The 19,128-nt window shown below is 41.5% G+C and overlaps 1 protein-coding gene across 1 annotated transcript; it reads right to left on the bottom strand.

Annotated features, from left to right (window-relative positions):
- Window positions 1-1,432: 1,432 nt before the first annotated feature.
- On the bottom strand, window positions 1,433-17,089 carry LOC133557629 (uncharacterized protein K02A2.6-like). Its single transcript, XM_061908268.1, has 4 exons — window positions 16,728-17,089; window positions 16,310-16,656; window positions 16,081-16,233; window positions 1,433-7,632 (listed from the first exon to the last, which is right to left on the bottom strand). The coding sequence occupies exons 2-4, from the start codon at window positions 16,613-16,615 to the stop codon at window positions 5,242-5,244; spliced, it is 2,850 nt and encodes a 949-aa protein (XP_061764252.1). The 5' UTR covers window positions 16,616-16,656; window positions 16,728-17,089; the 3' UTR covers window positions 1,433-5,241.
- Between the last annotated feature and the right edge of the window lie 2,039 nt (window positions 17,090-19,128).

Raw genomic sequence — 19,128 nt, 5'->3', positions numbered from 1 at the left:
GTGGAGTTTGCATTTTCTTCCCGTGACTGCGTGAGTTTCCTCCGGGTACTACGGCTTCCTCCCACTTCCAAAGACATGAACCTGGGGATAGGTTGATTGAAAACACTAAATTGGCCCTAGTGTGTGAATGTGAGTGTGAAATTGTCTATCTGGGTTGGCCCTGCGATAAGGTGGCAACTTGTCCAGTGTGTACGCCGCCTTCCGCCCAATTGCAGCTGAGGTAGGCACCTGCGCCCCCCGCGACCCTAAAGGGAATAAGCGGTAGTAAATGGATGGATGGGTTATTGGAGCAATGGGACTATCTTTATTTGTTTTTGGAAAGAGTGTCAGAACTTTGTATATCTCTAGACTGTGAGCTTGATGTGGAGAGGATTTTGTTTCTTGAACTTTTAAAAATCATACAATCCTTATTTAAACCTGTTTTCGTAACTCTTTTGAGGGCTGAATCTCAGCGTTTCATTAGAGTTAAAATTAATTAATTGACGCCCCTGCTTATTTCAGCAAGACAATGCCAAGCCACATTCAGCACGTGTTACAACAGCGTGGCTTTGTAAAAAAAAAGAGTGCAGGTACTTTCCTGGCCCGCCTGCAGTCCAGACCTGTCTCCCATTGAAAATGTGTGGCGCATTATGAAGCGTAAAATACGACAGCGGAGATTTCGGACTGTTGAACGACTAAAGCTCTACATAAAACAAGAATGAGAAAGGATTCCACTTTCAAAGTTTCAACAATTAGTTTCCTCAGTTCCCAAAACGTTTATCGAGTGTTGTTAAAAGAAAAGGTGATGTAACACAGCGCTGAACATGCCCTTTCCCAACTACTTTGGCACATGTTGCAGCCATGAAATTCTAAGTTGATTATTATTTGCAAAAAAAAAAAAAGTTTATGAGTTTGAACATGGGCTTCACGGTGGCAGAGGGGGTAGTGCGTCTGCCTCACAATACGAAGTTCCTGCAGTCCTGGGTTCAAATCCAGGCTTGGGATCTTTCTGTGTGGAGTTTGCATGTTCTCCCCATGAAAGCGTGGGTTCCCTCTGGGTACTCCGGCTTCCTCCCACTTCCAAAGACATGCACCTGGGGATAGGTTGATTGGCAACACTAAATTGGCCCTAGTGTGTGAATGTGAGTGTGAATGTTGTCTGTCTATCTGTGTTGGCCCTGCGATGAGGTGGCGACTTGTCCAGGGTGTACCCTGCCTTCCGCCCGATTGTAGCTGAGATAGGCGCCAGCGCCCCCGAAAGGGAATAAGCGGTAGGAAATGGATGGATGGATGGAGTACGAACATCAAATATGTTGTCTATGAGGTGCATTCAACTGAATATGGGTTGATAGGATTTGCAAATCATTGTATTCCGTTTGTATTTACATCTAACACAATTTCCAAACTCATATGAAAACGGGGTTTGTAGTTACAATGCAATATGCCATGGAAATACAATTTTGTGCAAATAAGTACAATTGCACTGAGTTTATTCTTTAAAGGAATGAGTTAAATGTTTAAAACGATTGCTTAATAGTGCTATTATGAAGTGCAATGTCAGCACTATTTTTTAATCCTGCAATTTATAATGCACTTGTTTTAATAAATAAATAAGTTTTACAACCATACACAATCCGTGTAAATATAGTAGTCTGTGGTAAAAGGACTTGAAACTCAAAATGCAGGACTTGGGAATTGACCTGAGACTTTTCAGTCTTGACTTTGGACTTGACTGGGTACTTTCCTGTCTTTACTCAGGACTTGAGGGCAAAGACTTAAGACTTACTTGTGACTTGCAAAACAATGACTTTGTCCCACCTCGGCTGTGCTGTCTGAAGATGTCAAAATAAACTCAGAAAATGTCTTCAGTAGTGGGCCAGCGGCTGGTATGCTACATTAATCCATCCATCTTGTGCCGCTTATCCGCTGTCGGGTCGCGGTGGCAGCAGCCTAAGCAGGGAAACCCAGACTTCACTCTCTCCAGCCACTTCGTACAGCTCTTCCGAGGCGTTCCCGGGCCAGCCGGGAGACCTAATTTTACCAACGTGTCCTGGGTCTTCCCCATGGCCTCCTACCGGCCGGATGTGCCCAAAACACCTCCCTAGGGAGACGTTCGGGTGGCATCCTGACCAGATGCCCGAACCACCAGATGCTTCTCTCGATGTGGAGGAGCAGCGGCTTTACTTTGAGCTCCTCCTGGGTTACAGAGCTTCTCACCCTATCTCTAAGGGAGAGCCCCGCCAACCGCGGAGGAAACTCATTTTGGCCGCTTGTACCCGTGATCTTGTCCTTTTGGTCATAACCGAACGCTCATGACCATAGGTGAGGATCGGAACATAGATCGACCAGTAAATTGAGAGCTTTGCCTTCCGGCTCAGCTCCTTCTTCACCACAACATATCGATACAGCGACCGCATTGCTGAAGACGCCGCACCGATCTGCCTGTTGATTTTACAAACCACTTTTAAATCACTCGTGAACAAGAATACGAGGTACTTTTAACTCCTCCACAGTGGGCAAGATCTCCTCCCCAACCCGGAGATGGCCCTCCCTTTTCGGGGCAAGAACCATGCACTCGGACTTGGAGGTGCTCATTCTCATCCCAGTCGTTTCACAGTCTGCTGCGAACTTATCCAGTGAGAGCTGAAGATTCTGGCCAGATGAAGCCTTCAGGACCACATCATCTGCAAAAAGAAGAGACCTAATCCTACAGCCACCAAACTAGATCCCCTCAACGCCTTGACTGCGCCTAGAGATTCAGTACATAAAAGTTATGAACAGAATCGGTGACAAGGGGCAGCCTTGGCGTTGTCCAACCCTCACTGGAAACGTGTTCTGCTGGCAATGTGGACCAAGCTTCGACACTGATTGTACAGGGAGCAGACCGCCACAATCAGACAGTCCGAAACCCCATACTCTCTGAGCACTCCCCACAGGACACGGTCGAATGCCTTCTCAAAGTCCACAAAGCACATGTAAGCACACTGGTTGGGCAAACTCCCATGCACCCTCAAGGACCCTGCCGAGAGTATAGAGTTGGTCCACAGTGCCACGACCAGGACGAAAACCACCCCATTCCTCCTAAATCTGAGGTTCGACTATCCGGCGTAGCTTCCTCTCCAGTACACCTGAATAGACCTTACCGGGAAGGCTGAGGAGTTTGATCCCACGATTGTGGGGACACACCCTCCGGTTCCTCTTCTTAAAGAGAGGGACCACCACCCCGGTCTGCCAATCCAGAGGTACCGACCCAATGTCCACGCGATGCACACCCAGCCTGATGCCTCTCACTGCGTGCAACGCCAGTGTGGAAGAGAGTCCAGCCCCTCTCGAGAGAACTGGTTTCAGAGCCCTTGCTGTGCATTGAAATGAGTCCAACTATATCCCGTTGGAACTTCGCCACTTCGCGCACTAGCTCAGGCTCCCTCTCCCCCAGTGAGGTGACGTTCCATGTCCCAAAAACTAACTTATGTAGTAGAGGATTGGACCGCCAAGTGCCCTGCTGCCCATGTCACAACGCACCTGACCTCTATGGCACCTACCATGAGTGGTGAGCCCATTGGAGGGGATACCCACATTGCCTGTTCGGGCTGTGCCCGGCAGGGCCCCATGGGGACAGGCCTGGCCACCGGGCAATCACCATCATGCCCAAACTCCGGGCCTGAATCCAGAGGGGGGCCCCGGTGACCCGCGTCCGGGCGAGGAAAATCTGAGTCTTGGTTTTTGCATCTCCATAGAAGTCTTCGAGCTGCTGTTTGTCAGACCCCTCACCTAGGACCTGCTTGTCGTGGGAGACCCTACCAGGGGGCATGGAAGACCCTGGACAACCTTGCTCCCAGGATCATTTAGACATGCAAACTCCTCCACCAAGATAATGTGGAAGAGTGGAAAGGAGAGGTGGTATGCTACAATTAACTTTAAATACATTTCTGGGAACAATGTGATTTTAATTCCAACACACTCAAAATTGTTCACAATTAAAATAGTTTAGTGGAGGGGGGGACTAGTGGTGTGCCAATAAAGAGAAACGGCTCAGAAAAAGGCAAAGACAGCAAAGAGCTTAGAAATGATGAAAGGTTTTGTGATAATTTAAAACTGGAAAAAAAAGACGGACATTATGGTGAAATGTTTGCACTGTCAAGCAGATTTGACATTTCACAATAGCACAACTTCAATGATGCAGTGCATTACCAGAAACCAAACATAATTTTATACATTTGACTTGCGGAACAAATGTTTTGCTAAACACTGTTTGTTGATGCTAACAAGTTTGTTCTTAATCTCAAACATCCAATTAATATCATTACAAATGTGTATTTTTGTTCAGTTTGGTCCTTTATTATCAATGACCTGGTTGAAGGCTACACGCCTTAAATAATACAGCGATGCTTCCATTTTAAAAGTGTGATTTCAATGTTATGTGATAAGAGACAAAAATGGCCATTAGAAAAATCCTTGTTTATTTCAACTATTTTCCCTAGAAGTCATATTGAAGTTAAAAAGTGTGTTTTATTTGATTACTCGATTAATCAAACTGAATCAATAAATTACTCGATTATTAAAATAACCGGTAGCTTCCAAAGGGCACGCACACTCAAATCAGCCAATGATGTGTTCACGACCACAAAAACAGTCTGACAACTCAAAAGACCATACATATACCGGTACTAACCATTAGGGCGTTATCATGTGAAACAGTTTGCACGCAGACAAGCAATATCATTACCCTGTGTGTTGTGTGTCCATGTTGTGGTTTTGCAGGTTAGCTTATAGCAGTGCTTCTCAAATATTTTGTTTTATGCCCCACCTCGGAAGAAGAAAATATTTTGCGCTCCCCCCACTCTCCACTGTGACTATAAATTGTATAGTTTGTCTGTAAAATTGTTATAAGCATATCTCTGCATAACATTTTAATCTTATTAACATTTAAGGAAACAACACCAGTCTTTCCTCGTCTCCCATCGTGGTTACAGTAACTGCTGCATACGCGTCGTCACATTGACAGGTGGTGAGCTCTTCCTTGGTGGCTACATCAGGATAGTATTGGATCTTGCTCGTTTTTACCAGAAAGAGAGAAGAATGATCAAATATAAAAAATTTAAAAAAACAATATACCAACCTTTTTTTTCAGTTTTGCTTTAATTTCCTCTTCTGTTGGTGGCTTTTTTACCCTTTATTGGATGATCAACCTCTTGGTGTTTTGTGCAATACAGAGATTATCTTGGGAAGGTCACTTGTCATTTTGGTTTTGGTATCCTTTCACTACTTCCCAGATAGTTGTAGCTTTTTCTTTTTCTTTTTCTTTTTTTTAGCTTTTGATTGACCACAACGGCGTGACAGTTCGACTGTTTGCAGGCAACCCGGGTCAGTGCTTGAGCCAAACTGACATTCCCTCATGGATAGGTCTGGATTCTTATAGACATGTTCATGAGAGTGGTAGACACGGTAGCGTAATTTATAGTCTGCGGAAGCAATTGAGGGGTGGGAGTGGTCTGTATACGATGAGTAAGGAAAAGAGAACATGGAACCGGAACCATGATCATGTGTCCAGGAAGAACGGTTGTCACCGTTGAAAGAAGCATTGAATTGAGAATGCTCAGGCAAACTATAACCTGAAACAGTATTACACTCCTGGTTGGACTGTGCATGATGGGTTTCATCAAAGGATTGCAGATCTTGGTTTTTACCAGCGATCCTCTGTACTGGTGCATCAGTACTGTACTGTCCGTATGTGGACTGCTCTGTTCCCTCTGGTATCAGAGTATAATTGTTACATTCGTGGTTCTCACTGCCAATAGGACCATCTAAAACACCCCTATAGGGCCGAGACCTCACCGTCACGCCTGGGCTGGTCTCTAGGTGATGATGAGTGAGATCCGTACGGCCTGGCATAGGGGAGAACACGTCAGCAAAACGTTGCTGCACAGTGGCCACATCTGCTCTCTGGGACGGCGTGAGATGATTATCACAGCGGAGAGGGAAGGGCCGGGGGGAGGGAGGGACTTTCGGACCCAGCTCCTCGCTCTCTGCTTCCCCCATTACCATGGAGACAGGCTCAGGCTCAGCCTCCCTCCATCCTTTTAGGAGGTTGAGGTGGTATATTTGTGTTGCCCCGCCAAGGTCAGACCGCCTGACCTCATAATCCACATCACCTACTCGTCGTGTGACCACAAAGGGTCCTTGCCACTGGATGAGTAATTTGGAGCTTGACGTTGGGAGTAATACAAGTACTTTCTCTCCCGGTGAAAATTGTCTGAGTTGCAACCCCCTGTTATACAGGCGCTGCTGACGTTCTTGGGCTTGAAGCAAATCCTCACGTGACAAGTGCCGCAATGTGTGGAGTTTCGCTCTCAAATCCATGACGTATTGAATTTCATTTTTACTGGGGCTTGGACCTTCCTCCCAGCTTTCTTTAACTAGGTCCAGCACCCCGCGTGGCTTCCTGCCGAACAACAGTTCAAATGGGGAAAACCCTGTAAAGGCCTGAGGAACCTCCCGCACTGCAAATAACAGGGGATCCAACCATTTGTGCCAATTTGGTTTGTCCTCGTGTACGAACTTCCAGATGATGGATTTCAAGGTTCTATTCAGCCGCTCTGCCAGCCCATCAGTCTGTGGGTGGTAAACGCTGGTCCGAATGGATTTGCTCCCCAATAATCCGTACAGCTCCTTTAACGTGCGTGACATAAAGGACATGTCCTGTTCAGTCAGAATCTCTTTCGGGATTCCAACTCGGGAGACAACTTGAAACAGCGCTTGCGCGACACTCTTTGCAGAGATGGAGCGCAGCGGTACTGCTTCGGGATAGCGCGTTGCGTAATCCACCAGGACTAGCGCAAAGCGATAACCCTTGGTGCTCGGGTGAAATGGTCCGACGAGGTCCACGCCAATTCGCTCAAATGGGACCTCTATGAGTGGCAATGGCCGCAAAGGCACCCTATGGGTGGCCGCTGAGTTGACTAGTTGACAGTCCGGGCAAGCCGTGCACCAGCGGCGCAAGTCTGCCCGCATGCCTGGCCAATAGAAACGGGCCATTACCCGGTTGAGTGTTTTATTATACCCCATGTGACCGGCCATCGGGTTGAAATGTGCCGCCTGGAAAATCATTTCCCGGCGCTTTTTTGGCGCCAGCAATTGGGTAAATTCCTCTCCTGTCTGAGTGTCACGGCTCACTCTGTATAATCTGTCCCTAATTATTGCAAAGTGAGGGAAACCTCGCGCTATCCCCGGACGAACCAGCTGCCCATCATTTGATATCACTTGGTCCCAGGTTGCGCGCAGAGTGTCATCTCGAGACTGCTCAAGTGGAAAATCATCAATGGGGTGACATTGAGGAACCGGGGAAACCTCTTGCGAAGTCCCCACCGACTGCCCTTCCTCTTCCCCCCCAGCAGCGTCGACATCATTGGGCTTAATGTTCACGGACCCGTCTTTGGAATGGAGATCTTCGCTGTCATCGTTGACAATCTTACTTAGCAGTTCGATGTTGACTCCACTGTTGAGCAAGCTTAGGAAGCACTCAAAGCCTTTGTTGGCATCACTCTCCTCCTGGTCTGGTGAAGCAAAACTTGAACTGAGAGGAGGCGTTGCAATAGGTGGTGGTCTGGGAAATAATTGGGCAGCAAGCGGTCTAATGGCCGTGTGATCAGGAACCTGGCAGAAGATCATAATTACAGACATGTTACTTATAAATGATTGAATCATAACAGCGTTGAAGTAGTCTTTAAATTGTACAAGAGTTTTGAAAGCACCATTAACTTGTCACAACGCAACAGTTTGGAATGGGGAGACCCTGATCCGGTTAGCATTTTGGGTAGAGATGGGCATGTTATCACTGTAAATTTCCTTTATTAACTATGAAAAAAATATTACCTTAGAGTATGTAAATGCACTCATTACTGTTGGGTTTGTCAGCTTGTTAATGAGTAAGTTAGTCAGCAACATAACTCAAAAACTTAATGATGGATTTTCGTGAAACATTCAGAAAATAGGATAAGAAAGAACTGATTGGATTTTGGGCCTGATCCATGTCATTTCAACTATGTTACCGTATGTTTGTGTGTGCTAGCAATCATACAGAGAAAAAAGCTAGTGGACGACTGACAGAAGCTTCCCTACGTTTCCTTCATTCCGCTACAGATTAAATCAAGGGCAAAAACACAGACCCCCTCCTGCTAGTATTGTGTTGTTTTTTTAATTCTCCAACTGACAAGCTAGAAGCTAATTGTGTGAAGCCACTCTCCGGAGTTAATAATCACCTCCATTATGGCAAATAAACTACATTTCTTAATAACCTAAGCATCATTATCAAGTATTAGGACGAGGCTAAACCTTTTACACACCAAGTAAGAGCAAAGAGAAGAAGGCATGCTAATAGCTAAGGTAGCTGTTAAACTAGCTTGAAGAAGAATAAATAAGTGCATAGAGTAAGGCTGAGTGGTACACCAGTATCAAAGTTAATACCAGTATTTTTTTTAAAACAGATATATATTTGAGACAATACCGCCATATCGGTATCATTTGATGTGCCTTTGTTACGGCTGTTTGCGGCCGGTGCGGCGCACAGGCACCATAGCTGAAGAAGGGTCTGGCACATGTCCGAAGTCGCTTCCACGCATTGCCTCCACCGACCCCCCGCAACATTCCCCTTCACGCACAGCGCTGTAGCTCCAGCAGCTCCTCTTTTTTAACCAGAGGTATTAGGCTGATGAAAAGATTTAACAAAACAGCCGTCAAAACTACCACCGCTAACTGCTAAAGCTAACAAATACAGTTCAGCTAAAACCCTCGCTGACATCACAAGTCGCTTGACACAAAAAGCACACACACGCGGGTGCCGCTTTCATAAACTTCTCTCAACTGCATATGACATTTCTTAAAGGTTTTTTAAATAACATTAAATACTTGCCCTAGTAATTAATTATATTAATTAAAAAGGTAATTCCATTACTAAATAAATTTGTTTTTTTGAGAGTTCAGAGGGGTTAGTGCGTCTGCCTCACAATACGAAGGTCCTGAGTAGTCAGGGTTCAATCCCGGGCTCGGGATCTTTCTGTGTGGAGTTTGCATGTCCTCCCCGTGAATGCGTGGGTTTCCCTCCGGGTACTCCGGCTTCCTCTCACTTCCAAAAACATGCACCTGGGGATAGGTTGATTGGCAACACTAAAATTGGCCATAGTGTGTGAATGTGAGTGTGAATGTTGTCTGTCTATCTGTGTTGACCGTGCGATGAGGTAGCTACTTGTCCAGGGTGTACGATGCCTTCCACCCGATTGTAGCTGAGATAAGCACCAGCACCCCCCGCGACCCCAAGGGGAATAAGCGGTTGAAAATTGGATGGATGGGTTACGAGTGACTATAAATAATGACTTTTTCTAAGTAATTTTCAGAAAACTGATAGTAACAGTAATGTGGTAAGTTTAAACTAAATATTTTGCAAGTTTTGTTTAAAACAACTTTATATATTATATTTCGCGATTCGGCCTAAAAATACCAGGATGTATCAGTTTTGGTCCATACCGCCCAGCCCTAGTGCTCAGTAAAGTTTAAGAAGGGTTGATGGCACCACATTACTGCAGAATGTACACTAATATTAAAAAGTAGTTTAGAGTTGGCGAGAGGAAATATAGTAACTGTTTCCGTGTCAACATTGTCAGTCAGTATATGACACTTAAAAAAGCCTTATGTAATAATTTAATGTCAAGTCATTAAATAGCACTGATATGTCAAAAGACATTAAAGGTCTACTGAATCCCACTATTACCAATCACGCAGTCTGATAGTTTATATATCAATGATTAAATATTAACATTGCAACACATGCCAATGCGGCCTTTTTAGTTTACTAAATTGCAATTATAAATTTCCCGCGAGTTTTTTGTTGAAAACGTTGCGGAATGATGACGCGTACGCGTGACGTCACGTGTTGGAGGGGACATATTAGCGCAGCACCAAACACGGCTAAAGTCGTCTCTGTTCATGGCGTAATTACACAGTATTTTGGACATCTGTTTTGCTGAATCTTTTGCAATTTGTTCATTTAATAATGGAGACTATAAAGAACAATGCTGTTGGTGGAAAGCGGTGGATTGCAGCTGTCTTTAGCACCGAGACACATCCGGTGTTTCTTTGTTTGTTGTGAAGCAGAGCGGTCAAGCGAACATGTTTTCTCTACGTCAACCAGCATGTTTTTGGATGGGAAAATTGTGATATTAAGTCTTACCGGAGAAATCAGTGGATTATGGGACTTCCTCCTGCAGTAGCTGTCAAAAAAGGCAGCTGTGAGCTTGGCTCCTCAGCTTTCTCTGAGACACTGCGTGTTCACCGCAGCCATCCGACCTCAAGGTATGTCTTTAGAATCTCACTAAAACGCTATTAAAACAATGAGCAGATTAAGGGATCTCCCAGAATTATCCTAGTAAATGTGTCTAATTACATCTGAAACGCTCACACTGCCGCCACATTTTTTTTTTTCTTCTTTCTAGTCCTTCTCTATCAATATCCTAATTCACGAATCTTTCATCCTCGCTCAAATTAATGGGGAAATTGTCGCTTTCTCGGTCCGAATTGCTCTTACTGCTGGTGGCTCCCATTATAAACAATGTGAATATGTGTGGAACCCTGCAACTCGTGACATCATGCGCACATACTTCCGGTAAAGGCAGGGCTTTTCTATTAGCGACCAAAAGCTGCGAACTTTATCGTCGATGTTCTCTACTAAATCCTTTCAGCAAAAATATGGCAATAATGCAAAATAATCAAGTATGACACATAGAATGGACCTGCTATTCCGGTTTAAATAAGAATATCTCATTTCAGTAGGCCTTTAAGAAATCATGTTAATTTCAAATAACTATATAACTGATAACAGTAATTCAGCTAGGATGTGCACATTTCAATATCAGGTTTACAGCCCCGAAATCTTGTTATCGTTTAATTTCGTTGCTCCGCGCTTTACCGTTTAAGCAACTATAAAGTATGTGAGTGTGTCACATCTTGGTTGCAAGTAGCGCACCGCCCTCTTTGTTGAGCTACTGCCACTGGTAAAGTTACTAAACATGTCAGACCTCAGTAAATCTAAAAGGCGTCGTTACGATCCTCAATTTACTCATGACAAAGCCAGGAACAAAACGAGGATTTGTATCGGGACGATTAAAGGCAGAAAAATATTTTTTTTATCTGACGCCAAACTTGCTAATTTCCTCCTTTATAGGTAAGTAAGACATTTACGTTTTCTTATTACTTGTAATAAATGGAAATGGACGTTTCGTATTCGAACGATATTGTCCAATAGTCTATGACCTTGACTAATAAAAGCTAGTATGTTCGTGCAGCAAATGCTTAGGAGCGAAGCACCATCACACTAGTGTAGTAGCATGCCAGCGTGGTCAATGACACATTGACATATAGGCGGTGGAAATATATGCCCGTTAGCCTGCATGTCGATGTGTCATCCAAATGACAGGGAAAAATATATTTTGGACAAATAAAACCTATGTGGATACAAGTTGTGTCAGTGCCTAATGTGTTCTCAATTCTCAGATATGCCGAGGTAATTAGTTCCATCATTAGCACGGCTAATTGCGCTTTTTTAGTACTGTATGTGCATCAAACACATATTGGGTGGTATTTGCTTGGCACAATATACAGAAACGCATTACTTGTAATGATTTTCTACTTTGTGTATTGACATGGCAGTAGGCTATATGATTTATGCGTTATGTGGTTTTTGCGTAACGTGGTTGACTCATAAAATTGCACTCAGCACTGAAAGATGGTGATGTGCGAGGACATCAAAGCAGGCCTACGCAATATGTAATATATTATTATTCATATAATTATTTAGATGGTGGTCCGTGTGGTCAAACTGAACATTTAAAAAGGGTAATGCCAACAATCTGTCCCGACTCCCGGCGAAAAAAAATCGCTGCGTAACTTTACAAATACATTTGGCTAATCGACATCAGTAAAATTTGGCAAAATGACTTAGTGAACAATCTTGCAAGAAGAATAAACAAGAGAAACCTACAGGGTAGGACTTGTCGATTGCCATTTGAAGTTCCTTGGAGTAGAATTCGGATTCAGCTGCGAATCTGGCAACCCCATTCATGGAGAGTGGGGAGGGGACTACACAAGTTGGACCCTGATTGCAGTACCATTTCTGGCCACATTATTACACATGGCACCTTTAGGAGAGTGGATTGAGCCATAACTGGTGGTGCCTAAACCAACGTTAATTTCAGTATACAATCCATATGAGAGTGATTAGATCGTGATTTTTATTTTCACAAAACATTTTTTTGTTAATGTTTAAAAAAAGATAATTCCTTTGACAGAGGAAGACTAAGGGTAAAACATGATTTAGAATAGAATAGAATAGATTTAAATAAATATTAGAAAGTAGTTTTAGCGTTCGTATAGTTATTTGATACTATTGACTTTGTTTTGATAAAACAATTATATGTAATATAAGAGAATAAGGAACTTGTTAAAATATTGTGCAATTATTGTAAAACTGTAAATATTCATCATAAATGCATTGAAATATTTACAGTTAGTACACATGATCAGTTTCGTTATCGAGCAATGTCCCTAATGGATAATCAGTATTGGCAACAAAATCCCCGATTGGAACATTCATAAATAAAAATGAATAAGTAGAACAAAAGCATGTAATGAGAAAAAGCTGAAATGTAAATACTAATTATGAAAAAACATAAGTGGATAACTTTTTGTACACTAGTTCCTGGTGGTTTTGGCACAGTGGGCAGGTGCCAGATCATGCTGGAAAAGGAAATCATCATCTCCATAGAGCTTTTCAACAGATGGAAGCATGTATTCCTCTAAAATCCCTTGGGACACAGCTGCATTGACTCTAGACTTGATGAAACACAGCGGACCAACACCAGCAGCTGACATGGCTCCCCAAACCATTGCTGACTGTGGGAACTTGCTCCTCTCCAGACTCTAGCGCCTTGACTTCCAAATGAAATACAAAACTCGCTTTCGTCTGAAAACCGGACTCTGGACCACTCTGCAACTGTCCAGTGCTTCTTTTCCAGAGCCAAAGTCGGACGCTTCTTCCGTTGTCTTGAGTTCAGGAGTGGCTTGACCTTGGGAATGTGGCTATTGTAGCTGTATCTGTTGAAAAGCTCTATGGTAGGGGTGCCCAAAGTGCGGCCCGGGGGCCATTTGCGGCCCGCAGGTAATTTTTTTAACGGCCCCAGAGCACATTTTAAAAATACGATTGAAACATTTTTAAAACGTAAAAAGTGATATAAAGGAGCAAACGGGTGAAATGTAACAAGAAAATGTTGCAATATTTACTCTAATAACACAAAGCTGCCATGCAGGCTGTTTCTTGCTTTAAAAAATAATGAATCAAAATCAATGTCATGAACTATTGACCTATTCAAGGCTCCAATTACGTCACATTAAATATTCCACTTTGAGATATTTTTTTGGGGAGTATGTTGCATATTTTGTGTTTGCCATATAAAAAACTGAGCTGTTTATTTTAAAGAAGGGCCTAAAATTAACAAACAAAAAACATAAACAACAATAAAATGTATAATTGACGGATAAATCTGAAGTTGATCTTGAGATTATTGTGTTAAAAGTAAACAGTAAAAAAAAATGATAATTTAACATTTTAGTGAATAGGACCCTTTTGGATCCTCAATCATTTTAGTGTGATTTGTTTTTAAGTGTCATTGTTCAAAAAATAATAATAAATTTAAATCAATGGTGTTATTGGTTATTGAGTTTTTTAAGGCTCCAATTATTATATAATCTCAAATATTCTACCTAAAAAAATATGGGGGGATAATATTGCATATTTTGTGTTTTTTTCCATCAAAAAACAGGGTTTTCTTTGACAAAAAGAGCATACAACTTAAATCTTTAAAATCATTATATTGACAGATGGACCTAATGTTGATCTGGAGATTTAAAACTTGAATAATAATAAAACAAAATACTGAATTATGACACATTTTTAATAATTTTTGGACCAAAACCCTTTGGGGTCCCCGAGATCAAGCCTGAGTGGAGGTCTACATGTATATTGGTTATACATATATCGTATTGGTTTTTAAAATAAGAAAAATTCCAAATGGCCTCCATTTGCTTTGATTTTTCAAGTGGAAAAAGTTTGGACACCCCTGTTCTATGGAGATGATTTATTTTCCAGCATGATCTGGCACTTGCCCACAGTGCCAAAACCACCAGTAATTGGTGTACTGACCATGGCATTACTGTCCACAATTGGCCTGCCAACTCCCCTGACCGGAACCCCATAGAGAATTTGTGGGGTATTGAGAAGAAGAAGCTGAAAGACACCAGACCCAATCATGCAAATGAGCTAAAGGCCGCTATTGAAGCATCCCGGGCATCTATAACATCTCAGCAATGCCACAGGTTGATTGCCTCCAAGCCCCGCCACATTGATGCAGTAAGCCGTGAAAAAGGACCAACCAAGTACTGAGTGCTTTAATTGACATTTTTAAATGTTTGATTTTGTTTTGCGGCTAAAAATCTGTTTTTTTTTACTTGGTCTGAGGAAATATTCTATTTTTTTGAGATAGGATTTTTTAGTTTTCTTAAGCTGTATGCCATAATCAGCAGTATTAAAATGATAAAAGGCTTGCAATATTTCAGTTGATGTGTAATGAATCCAGAATGTATGACATTTACATGTTTTTAGTTGCATTACAGAAAATAAAGGACTATCACAATAATAAAATTTTCTGAGACAGTCCTGTACAACACCACCGGCTATCTTATGTTACCTATAGTGGCTTATGTAACGTTCATACGTCCTCAACTTTCACAATTATTCATTTTATTAGTCCTCTGGCTGAGGAAATTGTCTGGCATTTAGGCTTGTCACTCAATGCTGATACACGCAGGGAGAGTGTGCTCAAAAGGAGTCCCAAGAAAAGCAACTGACAATTTGCTGAAATGTTGTAATGATACAATATAAATTCAATGATCGCTATCTAAGTAGCTATCATAAGCTAGCAACACAAGGAGCTAAATGCTAATTTAAGGTGTAAGGTGATATTGCTCGTGCGGATGTTAAAACAGCAAGTGAGATTGTAATGCCTTGGCTGGTATTATCAAAAGGTAAAATAATTTTTTGACAATTACTGTTTCAAAGAAAAAGGAAATCTGGGGCCCAGAATTAATTGTAAGTATGCAGTAATGCTCTCCTCTGTTACATTGGAAAACAAAATGCTTAGCCCAACTACAAACACCAGAAGCCTCAATATTATAAACTTATGAGAGGGACAAGCGGTAGGAAATGGATGGATGGATTTGTTTGGAAAAAAAATGTGGGCAAACTGTGTAATGGCCATTTTTATGATTTGCCATTGAATTCCAATGTCTTAAATTACAAAGTTATCTTGCAGAAGTTGCAGTGTGCTTTATATCAATTGTTTACACGTGACAAATAGAACCTCAAATTCGCCGATAGTGGAGGAAAGCACAAAATTTACACCCTAAAAAATCAATACATTTTATTTATCTGAGACAGAAGTTTATTATGCATGTATTTATCATAAGCATACCGTTAAAATAGTTCTAAAACCTTTCATTTTTGTATTTAAGACTTTTTACGAGACTTTTAATAAAATGTAAGACATTTTAATAGTTTATATTTGAATTATTGGATATTACACTATTTTAGATCCGGTGGATACCCTGGTGTATTAACACGTTGAGTATTAAGAGTTACTTTAGGTATGAGTTCGGATTTACACTAAAAATTGACTCATAATGCACCGTAGGAACGGAACTTGTATGTAACCTAAGACTCACTTATAGTCGACCCCATTTTCCAAAACGATTAACAAACACTTATTGTTGTAATTTTGATAGCCTTTGGTGCAGATTAACAAACCACACTTGTAATTTTGATAGCCTTTGGTGCAAAATAGCACAATGACATTTAAATACAAACCAATACTGTACCACTTGGTAGAACGGGAGCTCAACCATGCGATAGATGGCGATAGAAATGTCTTGCAAATTTAAGCATAGTATGCATTTTATTCTAACATTACAATTGTATTGATTGATATGGACGAATGTACTAACCGGGTGGTTTGATACAAAGACACTGGAATGACCATGTATGTACTTCAGCAGGGCTTTCACTCTTCGCTTCAGAGGGTGATGGTCTTCCAGCAATTTTTGATCTGATCTGCGGATTGGAGCCTCTCTTGCAACAGGTGGCTTAAACATATTGCACTGGGTGAACATAAATACAAATATTAATAATCACAAGAGACTTAAGACAGCTGATAGGGGATTGTCTAAGTCTTACCTTTAACACAAAGCTGGGACATTGTTGCTGCTGCAAAAATGTATTTACTCTGTTCCTGAGAGTTGAGGCTACAGAATCTGGTCCGAGATGTTCCTTCTCACTCAGTTTCATCTTCTTTGGAGCAATAGCAGCTTTCTTTCCAAAAATGTGTTCCTCCAGGTGTCGAAGCAAAATCCTTTTTCTCGTCAGCTGTGGATCAGATTTCGAACGTTCCCCACCAGAGTGCAAAGTTTCTGCATCATTGCAGTCAAAACTACCGGGAGCGTTTGCTGCAATGCGAATGTATGTCTGGTAAACTGGATCCATTCTTTTATTCAAGTCTCTCTCAACAGTATGGCTGGTGCGTTCTATGAAGTGGAAACAGAGGTGGAACATGATCATGAATTAAGTTTACATGCAAAATGCTCATTTTACTTACCCTCTTCGTGGAGTAGCCTGCTCCCCTACCGTGCTACGTTCAAAGCAACATTATTAGTCACCTCAAACGAGTACAAATAGTACAGTAAATAGCACAAAACAGTTGTAAGTAGTACAAAGCAAATTACATGTTTAGCTTGGGAGCTAACACCTATCTGACCGTTAACGGGGATTAAATGCCCGATCCGTATTCCGGCAAATTAATATGTTTAGGTTGAACACATCTTATTCCCGGTTAAATTTTCGCTTTAAAACGTGTAACGTGAATGTGAGCATTATTTGGGAAAGAACGTTCACGGTCAATTAAAGCTAGCTTTATAGGAACGGACAACAAGAGACTGCTTCGTTGGTCCAGTTGGAGCGTTGACTACGTCACAGCGTCCCCTACTGGTTTGAATAATTCACGCGCAGCTTCATCCTGGACAATATTCATGACACATTTGTGCTTTGTTTTAAAGATGTGATATTTGGATTTACAATGTATGAAAAAAGAAAGAAAAGAAAACAATTTTTTACCTTTTACCTGAGTTTCGTTTTTTGGTGATTTCAGCTGGTGGTGTGCCTCCGGATTTTTTCAACACAAAAATGTCCCTTTGCTCAAAAAAGGTTGAAAAACACTGATCTAGATAACAGAAATATAGGTACACTGAGTCTTAATTCTGTGCGTGAGGCTGTAGCTAGCATCACCAGCGCATTTGTGCGTCTGGAATGGCAATAAATTGCACAGTGAAATATGTATTTTCATGTAGGAGATACATATAGTAATATACAGTATATATAAAAACAAAAAAATAAATACATTAAAAAACGCCATGAGACACCAAAGCCCCTCAATTGAATTTGTTTTCATCAGCCCCTTAAGTCATTCAAGAGCAATGCAATTATAAAAGATCAGATTAGACGATAATTCTAATATTGTTTTATTTTATTTTTTGTTTTGTTTTGTGGGGCGGTATAGCTCGGTTGGTAGAGCGGCTGCTTGTGCCAGCAACTTCAGGGTTGCAGGTTCGATCCTCACTTCCGCCATCCTGGTAACTGCTCTTGTGTCCTTGGGCAAGACACTTTACCCACCTGCTCCCAGTGCCACCCACACTGGTTTAAAAAAAATTACATAAAATGACTTAGATATTGGGTTTTACAATGTAAAGTACTTTGAGTCACTTAAGAAGAGTGCTATATAAATATAATTCACTTCAATTCACTTTGCGACCTCATTATACTATTGGCTAAGTTTTATATTCATAAAGGTACATTTTTCAATTCCCGACCTGTTTTTTGTGCCTTTAAAAAAGATTTAAAACTCTATGTTAAAGCTGTGAAAACGATGATGCTGTGTTCCAAATTTAAATTATTTACTGAACTTGTGTGAGCCTATGGCTTTGCATATATATATATATATATATATATATATACATATATGAAATCCCTTGGCGTTGTTTTGTACTGTTTTTGTACTTATTTTGATTATTTCTCAACTGTTTGTAAATGTTGCAATTTATAAATAAAGGTTTATTAAAATAAATGAATAAAAAATTATTCACGGGCAGTTGACATGTTCAGGTAAAGCCTGGGAGTTTAAGGACAACCGCACTTTTTTTTTTTTTTAATCATCATTCATTCAACGACATTTAACATGTGCTTCTTGACACGAAACTGGTCCACTCACGCGTGATCTGCAGAGGTACACCATCCTACACATGTGGTATTATTTGTTTCAGATATGCTTAAAGGCCTACTGAAATTATATTTTTTATTCAAACGGGGATAGCAGGTCCATTCTATGTGTCATACTTGATCATTTCGCGATATTGCCATATTTTTGCTGAAAGGATTTAGTAGAGAACATCCACGATAAAGTTCGCAACTTTCGGTGCTAAGAGAAATGCCCTGCCTCTACCGGAAGTCGCAGACGATGACGTCACATGTTTGATTAGATTAGATAGTAGATTAGATAGTATTTTATTTATTCCGTCAGGAGAGTTCCTTCAGGAAAATTAAAATTTTCATCACAATCCCATTCAAGATCAGACAAACATTACAGGGAGACAGAACAGGATCGCTGACGGGTCTGCCGGCTTCCAGCGCCCCTCACAAAAAAGATAAAAAGATGAGATACAGGTAAACAGGGGGGGGGGGGGACAATTGAAGATTAAAATAAAATAAATAAATCGGTCTTAGCCTGAGCCCTGGAGAGGGGGTGCAGACTGAGGCCAAGGGAAAAAAAACAACTCATAGCCATAGAACACATCCCTCTTACATGTTTGTAAGAGGGAAACATCAAACATCAAAGAACACAGAGGACATTAAAGATATTAAAGCAGCAGATACAACCAGACACTTCTACATACAGCTATGAATAAAAAGTACAAGAAGCATATCCACTGTGGTGGCCTCTGAGGTGT

This window comes from Nerophis ophidion, linkage group LG01 (genome assembly GCF_033978795.1).
Source record: "Nerophis ophidion isolate RoL-2023_Sa linkage group LG01, RoL_Noph_v1.0, whole genome shotgun sequence".
In the NCBI taxonomy this organism is placed as follows: domain Eukaryota; kingdom Metazoa; phylum Chordata; class Actinopteri; order Syngnathiformes; family Syngnathidae; genus Nerophis; species Nerophis ophidion.
The sequence above is the reverse complement of the archived record's forward strand: the minus strand, read 5'-3'. Positions and strand labels throughout refer to the sequence as shown.

Excerpts from the sequence above, each read along its gene's own strand:
- LOC133557629 (XM_061908268.1), bottom strand. The coding sequence starts at position 16,615 with ATGGATCCAGTTTACCAGACATACATTCGCATTGCAGCAAACGCTCCC. Across the intron at positions 16,234-16,309 it reads GTCCCAGCTTTGTGTTAAAG|TGCAATATGTTTAAGCCACC; the intron begins GTAAGACTTAGA and ends ATGTTCACCCAG. Across the intron at positions 7,633-16,080 it reads TCTTTGTATCAAACCACCCG|GTTCCTGATCACACGGCCAT; the intron begins GTTAGTACATTC and ends ATCTTCTGCCAG.